Below are 10,106 nucleotides of genomic sequence, written 5' to 3'. Positions count from 1 at the left end.
AGCGATAATGTCTTTTCAGTAACACACATACCTTGAGGTCATTGACAGAATGGCCCATTCCATTAAAATGTTGACTAACTGGTTTGTGGATCTGGAGTGTTTTGATGTCTGTTTTGTGCCAGTTGACCCTTTGTCTAAGGGAGTTAGAAGTCTGTCCAATATACAAAGCATCTGGGCATTGTTGACACATGATGGCATATATGATGTTAGTAGAGGAGCATGAGAAAGTGCCTGTGATTCTGTGAGTAACCTGGTTAGGTCCAGTGATGGTATGTCCAGAGAAGATATGTGGACAAAGCTGGCAGTGGGCTTTGTTGTAGGGAAAGGTTCCAGGACTGGTGTTCCTGGGGTATAGACTGTGGCTGTTAGTAATGATCCTCATGAGGTTGGGAGGTTGTCTGTAGGAGAGAACAGGCATGTCCAATGGAATAAAAGTTACACTCAGCTTTCAAATGCATGGGGTTTACTGGAGTCCAAGGAGACTTTCAACTTCCCAGCAGTATTGAACTCCCAAATACCTTACATAAAACGCAGGGGGAAAAGGCTGTAATTTGTTTCTCTACATGATGTCTTTTCATACCTCACCCTCTCTCTCAGATCATTTGTCAGGGGTTCACTGATCTCTTCTTATTAGTTAAAGAGGCTACAACAAGATGAACAAGAATGTTTGACCAAGCATATAATGTCATGAGTCATGGGTTTAATTTATTTCCACCAGAATTTCAGTTTGACCTTGAAACCTTCTAACACAATAATCCAGAAGAGGCCATGAGTATTAGAAAAGGGTGCCTGACAAACCCTAACAAACAATAACGATCCCTCTGCCTCTGTGTGTATGTATGCGCATGTGTGTAAAGCCAGTTACAGAGCCAGCTTGGTTTATATTTTTCCACCTAAGATAGCTGAGCAGAACTGAAAGCTTTGCCTTATGCAGCAGCCTGTACAATTTGTTAGACAACAGGAATCTGGTTCTAGCATTGAATATTTAAGCCCCCTACAGAATGTATTAATGAAGTCTGGTGTTAGGATGGAATGCCATGATTACAATGCTCCCCCTCCATCTGTACCCCGCTTAGGCAGGATCTCATTTGCTATCACATTTACCTTTATACATTTGATAGAAGTTTGATAGATTTCTATTAAATGTCTGCAACTTGCTGCCTAAGGACGGGCAGACTGTTCTCTTCTGTTTTTAGAAATGAAGTATCCAGCATTATAAGCTGCATCCTCCTGGCCTGCCGGACATGTTGTGAAGGGCGCGGGGTGGTAGGGGAACTAGTCCCCGGATCTGGCCCAGCGGCCCCTTTAAGCTCAGGGTGAAGTTTGCTCGAGTGGAGAGGATCTCTTGATGCTCCCTGCTAGCCCAGAGAGAGGCAGGGAAGAAGCTCTGAGACCCCTGCCAAGGAAAGAGCTCCTTTGCCTGATGCACTTACTCTCCAGCTTCTCCTAGACGGCCCCTCCCCCGCTCCCCAAATCAAACAAACTCCACCCCAAACTTTTGTCAATCCGCACTTGTGTGCCAGGCGGCAGCGGGGGGTGGCGCGGGGGACAGAGTAAGGAGAGGGTGGGAGGGAAAGGCGGATCCTGCTCCCGCAGCAGCCCGGCTCCCGGCGGCTCTGCCCGGCAAGACTCATTTCAGAGCATCCTCCGAGGTGCTGCCGGGCGGCGAGCGGCGGTGGGTGGAAGGGGGGCCGGCGGCAGATGATCAGCCTCTCCCCCTCAGACCGGGCAACCTCAGACCCTTGGCAGCCCTTCCCCGGGACTCTCCGCCCCAACCGGCTCAGGTTGGGAGCGGACCAGTAACACCCCCTCGCCCCGGCTCCGGGAGGGAAGCGCCGCTTGACTGGGACTGCGCGGCTGAGCCTGGGGAGCCGCTTGGGGCTGAGCGATCCTCGCCTCTCGGCTGCCACCAGAGTCTCCAGCCGCCGCGACTGAAACTGACCAGCGCTCTGGCTGCCGGCGACGCCTGAAACCGACCAGCCCCCCAGGCTGCAGCCTTCCCTGCCTGCAGGTTTGTTCCAGTCTCCCGCCGGACAGGGACCCGGGGAAAGTTCTGCGGGCCTGGCTGGGGGTGGGGGGAAGGGGGGAGCAGGCAGCTGTAGCACAGACACACCTAAAAGCGCCCCTCCGAGCCTCAGCCCCGGCCGTGACCCTCCCGCCCCACTTCCTCGCTACCCAGCCTAGGGGCTCCGCTGGGCAAAACTCACTCCTCTGACCCCGCCGAAGGGAGCCCTCCCTGGACTAAAGTTTCCTCCTCCTTAGGGGTCAGAGGCTGAGAGCTCTGCCCACCGAGACAGGGAACTCTAGAGACAGGCGCGCCTATGGGAGCGGGGTGTGCTTCACCCCTTAGCAATCTGTCCTCCGGCCACGGCTGCAGCCAACCACCCGTCATTAAAATTGGCTGCCGCTGCGAGAAAATAACCTTAGTGAAGCACCTGAGAAGTCTTTCCCCCTACGGCCCTTTGCCGATGAGAAAATTAGTGGTTGTAGTGACACATTTTTGGACAGCAAATCGCTCCGTAGTGACTGACACTCTCTGCAGTCAGTTGCCGATTTCTTAAATCAATAGCTTCATTTCTTGCCATTCACATTTTGTGCTCACTCCCCCGATTAAACTTCCAGGAGAAAGCTTATCTGAATATACTCGTGGAGTCTAGCAGCTTGTTATACCATTGATCATGTCACGGATCTTTTTAAAATGTATTCTAGATGTTCTTGGAACATTCCTGCTTTGTACTAATAATATAAAAACTAGTGGAGCCATACTTTGTCTTTTCAGCTACTAAATCTGATTTCTGGGAAATCAAAGGACATGGAAATAGATCTTTGTTGTCTGCCTTATTTCAGTCCTGGGCATTGTTAATTAAAAATGGGACTCTTACTGATGAATACCTATAACAGTTAATAAAAAGGTTCAATTTTAATTGCAATTTATTAGCTCAGAATATTGGATATTGCTCAAAAATAAAGGGAGGGTGTTTAATGCTAAAAGTATCTGTATTTGGGTTTGTAACAAAGAGCTTGACATTTAAGAGATAAAAATCCTTATAATTTCCATTAATGACTCCTCTATTTCATTATATTACATAAAATTCCTACCTTTAAGCAAGCTGGGTTTTAAGAGTTTAAGGAAATGATATTTTGAAATTGAAGGTTTTCTGAGCTTTCTTCAGTCTAGTTAACAATCAAAGCATTCCAGACACTCCAAGAGGCATAATCGTGCTCCATTTACAAATATGTTTTGCTCAAACAGCATCCCCAAAAAAGCCAGTTTTTAAAATCCCCACATTTTGCCAGTGATCTGAGGCATGCTACTGATGGTCTGAATACAAGCATATTGTACTGAGATTAAATTGCCTTTTTTTTCATTTTAATCAACTTTTTGAAATGTATTTCAAAAATGTCCAAGGAGAGTTGAACACCTCATGAGAAAAAATGATGACAAACCTTTGTTCCTAAAATGATATTTTATTTCTTGGTCTCAAGAAGAAATGTAAAATTCTATTTTGCTATTGTGTAAAGAGCACCCAACTAAAGTTACATTATGTTTTGAATGTTTTCAGATGCATTTTAAATTATTTAGAGGGAGGCTATACAGTACCAGCCGGAGGTCAATGATGAGTAGACAGAAAGAGTGTACTGTTTTGAAAGGGGAGGGTAGATGGTCATCTTGTGGTCTTGGTTTGGGGGTATGGAGTGCAAGAAATTAGAGCATGAGAAAGACAAACACACGTAATAGTTCAAATCACCCATCTCATCAGTCCCTTGTTGTAGAACCCCAAGTCAGAAACAGTAATTCTACGTGGATGATGTCTTTAAGGTGCTACTGAGAAGTGCATGACAAAATGACTACTCTGTAGTTTGTATAATCATTTAGTTTAGTTTCTATGAGAAAAATTGAAAAACAGTATATTAAGGTGAACATCTGGTTTTTTTTTCTGAGTACATCTCTCTCCATTTTTCCAAATTGTCCTTAATTTTTTAAATTTACACCTATATAGTAAATATTTCTGCTTTGATAATGCCTCACGGAAACCTTGTGAAATCTTTGTGCAGAGGTCTATTTTTGAAAAGTCATCTGAACATAACTTATCTAAAGAGGTGAAATGAGTTGAATGTATGTTAGAAAGCTTATATATTTATTTAAATTTCCTTTAGGGAATCACTTTTGTAACAGGAAACCAATACTGAGAACGTTTTTAAAACCCACATACATAACAGTGTAAATTTTTCCCAATTGTCCTTTTAACAGAGCAATAAATTTCTCTATTGAGGTTTGCATATTTATTGGTTTATTGTTACAGATTGGATTTTTTTAATAGAATGACCCACGTTAATTATAATTTGTTCAGTCTGCTTTTTTCCCTATAAGTAGACTGTCTTTAAAAAGACAAACAAAAGACAAACAGACTTTGCAGTCTGGCACCATGAGCACAGGTTTGAGGACAAGGCATACTGTGCTCTATGGAGTCTATGCTAGCCGTCTGCTGGTAACTAATGCTCTATATGAATAAAGATTGACATGTTATTTGCATATGTATCTTCAACATAAAACTGCTGAACACAGCAGTTACTAAGATAAGTTTCAAGGTAACTATAACAGCTAACTCCCAAACAGTCAATTTTATGGAGACCGAAAATAAGAGGAGATAGGGGATGAATTGATTAGGAGTGTAATTCTGACCCTACTGAAATAAATGTGAATGCTGCATTAAAGACTTAACACATATTCAAGGTTCAGATTGCTCTTACCATGACAAAGCTAAGGCATTGCAGCCCTTCTTTACATACAAAAGATCTGATTCTGTCCAGGGAAAAGCTTCTAAACAAATTATTTCTCTTGTGAAAGAGGGAATTAAGTGTTCAGGCTGTATGCACTTTGCAAGTTCTTTGCTTTGCAATTAGACAGGAACTTCATGAGATGTAATACCCACTTTTCCGCTTTTATGAAAGGGAATGTGACCCTTTTTCCAAAAATGAAGCAATTTAATCTCATGCCAAAATGTTTCCACTAAACAAAGCTCTGAACAGTCTTTTTGCTATTGTTTTGGTTAGTCTTGTTTACTGGCAGTTGTAGATTTTTACATATTGGTGGAAATCATATTGGAGACTTTCATCTTAAGTAGTCCAAGAGGATTTCAGTCTTAAGACTTTTCACATTTTCTTCCCAGCAGCTCAACATTTTGTGCTTTGAAGGATTTTTCTTGCCTTTTTTTTTTTTTTGGCAAAGATGAGTCAAAAATGGAGGTTGGAGGACTTTCAATTTATCTTCTCCTGTGTGCTCTGGCTCCTTTTCATAGATGGAGGTAAATCGGAACAAGTAAAACGTAAGTAAACCTCATAATAGAAATGCATCTATCATAGTAAACTGAATGTTGGTTTTCCTGGTGTCTATCAGTTATGTGTGTCAAATGAAAATTTTATACGCAATAGAACTTTAACAACAGTTTTGCATTAAAATGAGTCTAACACAGAAAAAATGTGTCTGCTTGTTTTCATTTAATAGAATCAAATCAAAATAAATGCTGGTCTTTTTCCATAAAGTCATACAGATTTCATCGCATCATAAAAAACCATAACACATCAAGCTGCCAAGTCCGTTTTACTTCAAAAGTCCTGCAAATAGAGAGTGCTTAACTGCATTTTAGTGACCTCTATAAACAACTGACAGATTATCTGGATTTTGTCCTGTCTATAAGACTATTGTGCTGAGCTTTTCAGCTAGTGCAACCCTTCTCCAAGGCAGCTCTGTTGTTTTCCAAAAACCTCATGTGAACTGGATTAAAAATGAAATAGTCTTTGAAAAAATTAAGGATCCAGGCACTGTCAAAAACTTAGTGTGATATATGAAGGAACACAAACAACACAAAGGAAATATTTTTAGAAACCAAATGATTCATGGGAGATATTACACATTTGAGAAAGTATGATTTACAAGAAGGGGTAATTAACAGCAAACTCCTGTATTTTTAGGGAGACTATAGCCTTGCAAGGGGACCTCAAGGGTTCATTTCTATTTGCTTGTGCATCAGTTTTGGCCATTGTATGATCTCAAAACTTGTTAGTCTCTCTAAGGTGCTACAGGACTGTTTGTTACTGAAGAAACAGTCAGTATTCAGACAGAATGTCAAGTCTTCCAAACCCAGCTTCTTGCCATAGTCAAGTGAATGAAGAAAAAAATAAATGGAATTGGTCCAAAGAAGGCAATATCTGCTCTCCTGCTCTTACTCACAAGAAAGGACTGTGCAAATTAGCCTTGTGCAGAGCAGAGGCAGCACAAGAAAATTTCAGCAACTTCCAGTTGCAACTTCAGTTCATTACTTTTTCAGACACTAAGCCTCATTCACCATGCAGCTGTCTGAAGTGAAAGCAGATCACTTTACACACACCACCAGTAATCCCTGCATCTTGCTACCTGCTTTTAGCAGACTGAATGCTAAGGACATTCCACTCCTTTTTCTCACATTTGGGAGACAAGTATTTGTGTGTTGCTACGAGATGTGTTTGCAAGAGGGGTGATAATTTATCATGAGCATTGACATTAACATTTACCAAAGCAACAGCTTGACTAAATGATATCAGTTGTGTTTGCTGTTGGTTGCAAGTGGAAAACTATACTTCTGAAATTAGAGGCCTTTGCTGAAAAATAGGCCCCTAAAATAACTTGCACATTACTGTATAAGTCAGATCAATACACTGTATCAAGTAGCATGACAAATAGCTCCTCTTTAATCTTCTTAAACTATGGAATATAGAACATGCAGTATAAGCACAATGCACATTCCACAAGCCTGTTCTTGTACACCTCTGCTGTCCTGAGCAGAGACTGCTGCAGTGCCTCTGAAAGGGAACTATACCCTTTCATTTGTGACTGTCCCAGGATTTGAACTCAAATCGCTTGGACGGGAAAAGCTAGTGAATCAACCTAACCTAAAAAACACAACATCAGAAACCTGGTAAGAGCTGTGCAAAAAACTGGTGCTTGATAGAACGGCATTAATTTTAGACAGAGTTCTTGAAAAAAGGAAAAAATAGAATTCTTTATTAACTTCCTTGCACCTGCAACAAACTCAGCTCTGTGGTTTCCTAGTAGAAATATCATAGCTACAACTCTTTTATGTACAGAAGGGGATCAGCAATTCATAGCACTTTCGTATTCCATATTTTAACAGATTCAGAGACGTACTGTCTCTTTCAAGATAAGAAGTACCGTGTAGGAGAAAGATGGCATCCCTACCTAGAACCCTATGGACTCGTTTACTGTGTTAACTGTCTTTGCTCTGAGGTAGGTCAGTTCAAATTTAGATCTAGTGACTTCTTGCATGTTCTTTACTAAGTACAAATCTTTGCATTGTACTTACACAGCAGTGTGGCCCAATCCCACTCTCCTATCATGTGTATCTCTCATTGACTTTCTTGGAAACTCCAGACACAAAGGGTATTCCACATCTGGGATTCACTGCTTCAACAGAAAAGGGCAGTACTAGCAAAAAACCACAAATCACGCACACCTTTAAAGTGATGGATCAGACAAAAGACTCCTTAACTAGTTATCAGCTGTGCATGTTCTTTGCATTAAAGCTTGACTAATATGAACCCTGCATCCACATATGGTCCTCCCCATTTTGGATGAAAGCTTAGACTGAGACCAAGCTTGACTGTGTTGAGATCTAGAGACAACACCCATTTCTCCAGTTGGGCATTCCCACAGCAAAGACATCTCCTCCCTTGGTGCACTGGGGGGATGGGGATGGGATGCTGCAACTTGTAAAATACAGGACAAGGCAGGGAGAATGAAGGAAAAGAAAAGATGAGGCTGAGGAGCAGGAAGAACTGGCTTTGACATGAAAGGATGAGCCCTTCAGTCAGTGACTGATGCTGAGATAGACCCTTTGCAACCTGACAGAAGGTGGAGCGGGACAATATCTCAGAAGGGAGAATATGTCCCTTCAAGTGCTTTATAGTCATTTTAAACACAAACTTCCTCATGGTTCAGGTATTTGGATCACTACCACATGGGATAGTCCAGATGTTGCAGTTGGTCTCCTATTATTAATGCTAAATAAATTCTTTTGGACCATTCATCCCCTTGCAAGTATAAACCCCAGGGCCCTCTGCAGCACTTCTGAAGAATCTGCTACTTCACTTCCATGTGCACATGCAAACAGTAGCCCACAAGCTTGGCTTTGGTGCACATCACCTCCTCCAGCTTATCTCTGCTGCACAGAAGCAGAGCAGCAAGTGGGGAAAATCTCTCTATAAAGCTATAAGATTTCTGGATGTGATCAGGCTCCTTTCAACAGGTGACTGATGTTTGGATACCACAGTGACAGACCCCTTCACAACTCGACAGATCACTTAGGGATGTCGGGGGGAAGGAGCATATCAGCAAGCACAGTTTGTCCTGGAGTGCTTTGAAATGACTATACAGAAAACCCACAATGGTTCAGGGATTTGAATCACTAATATGTGACACTCCAGAGTTTTAAAGCTACAGGGATATTCCATTCACTTTTGTGGACTCTTCCATGAATGTTTAAAACGCCTTCTGAACCAGTGAACAGTAAAATGCTCCTTACCGCACAGAAGGGTTTTGTTAAATTGTTGGGGGTTGGAGGGATATTAATTTGAGACGGTAGAAAGAAAAGAGAGTTCATCCATAACTGATTTTTAGGAAGAAGTCAGACAAGTTGGCGGAAAAGGAAAGCATGTGGCATACTAACTTACTGTATAGGGATGGCCTCATAGGTATTATCGAGAGCTGTTTTTTTCCATGTAAACTCATTCATTGTAAGAGTTATGCGGGGAAAATCCTCCTTCTAGAAACAAACATGGATTGAATGACCACAGACCTAGTGCAAAGGGATACAGGACAATGAGTGGAAGTAGGACAGAAGAAAGGCCATGTCCATTGTAAGAAGGAGGTAATGCACAATCTTTCAGGAGGCTGTTGCAAGGTTCCTGACATAGCATAATAGAGGGTAGGTTCACCACCAAGCGGAGCCCAGAAGTGGCTCCTGCCACTTCAGTGGATATGAGACTACAGTAAACCCTTGATTTAACAGACTAATGGGGGGAGCAGTGTCCATTAATCCCAAAAATCCATTAAACCCAAGGGTTTACTGAATAGTCAATTTCACTGAACAATAACAATTGTTGTTATGCGACTTATTTACATATAGATCTTCTTAATGATTAATATACCCGCAACATAGAAGGGAGAATTCGGTAGCTCCTCCAGCTCCCAGCTGCTCGGGCTCTGCTCTGAGCATGGAGGGCTCCTCTGGCTATGAGGGGTATTGGGCGGCAGCGACAGACCCTGTGGCTGTGGCAGTCTCGGCTGCAGGGAGTGGGTGGGGGAGGGGACCCAGGGGTGGTTCTGGTGAGTTGCCATTTACAGTTCTGTACAGTACAGTACTTTTTGTTCCTTGGGGAGGGGACAGACTAGTGTAAGTCCATTATTACCGACATCCAGTAAAACCGGGTCTGCTATACCGAAGGTTTACTGTACATGGATCCAGCAGCCAACTCCCTCCTCCCTCTCTTTGCGGGGGTGAAAAAGTAGCTGTGGGGTGGAATCACAGCCATTCTGCAGCCTAGATGGAAAGATTCCCTATGCGTGTCTCCAATACCCACCCATTTATCCAACTTGTGCTTGGAGAACAATTTAGCTCAGAGAACAGTGAGCAGGCTCTGATTTTAAGGGGGAAATTGTAGCAGTAAATCAGTAGTAATTGGTATTTCATATGTTGCTGTGATTGCATGTTACCATTTAAAAGTAAAGCAGATAACGCATTGTCTCCCACCAGGGAGGGACAGATAGAGTTAGCATTGCCTGGAAACTTCACTTCAGCTAAGTGTCTGTAAATGGCTAGATCATTATTCTAGTCTGAAAAGTAACTCTATAAACAGGGCTAGAGCTGCTTCCTGTGCGAGTTCAGAGTCAGACATCAGTGACTAAAAAGTTTACTACAGGTTGAACCTCTCTAATCTGGCACCCTTGAGACCTGAACAGTGCCAAACAAGAGAATTTGATGGGCCAGGAGGTCAATATTGTCTAGCACATTACCAACACATCCACTGTTTCCTGGACTCTTACTGACATT

General features: G+C 42.5%; 1 protein-coding gene across 3 annotated transcripts in view; it reads left to right on the top strand.

Moving 5' to 3' along the window:
- The first annotated feature begins 1,588 nt into the window (after positions 1 to 1,588).
- CHRDL1 (chordin like 1) overlaps positions 1,589 to 10,106 on the top strand; it is a 55,544-nt gene continuing 47,026 nt past the window's right edge. For 2 of the 3 annotated variants that reach the window (XM_075007675.1, XM_075007673.1), the window contains exons 1-3: positions 1,589 to 2,011; positions 5,172 to 5,327; positions 7,173 to 7,285. In XM_075007675.1, the coding sequence (XP_074863776.1) occupies positions 5,231 to 5,327; positions 7,173 to 7,285 (210 nt within the window). In that variant the 5' untranslated portion in view covers positions 1,589 to 2,011; positions 5,172 to 5,230. The remainder of the gene's footprint in view (positions 2,012 to 5,171; positions 5,328 to 7,172; positions 7,286 to 10,106) is intronic. The other variant, XM_075007674.1, reaches the window with a different exon arrangement.

The sequence above is a fragment of the Carettochelys insculpta genome, chromosome 13 (assembly GCF_033958435.1).
Source record: "Carettochelys insculpta isolate YL-2023 chromosome 13, ASM3395843v1, whole genome shotgun sequence".
Lineage (NCBI taxonomy): Eukaryota > Metazoa > Chordata > Testudines > Carettochelyidae > Carettochelys > Carettochelys insculpta.
This window is presented reverse-complemented; position numbering and strand designations above follow the sequence as displayed.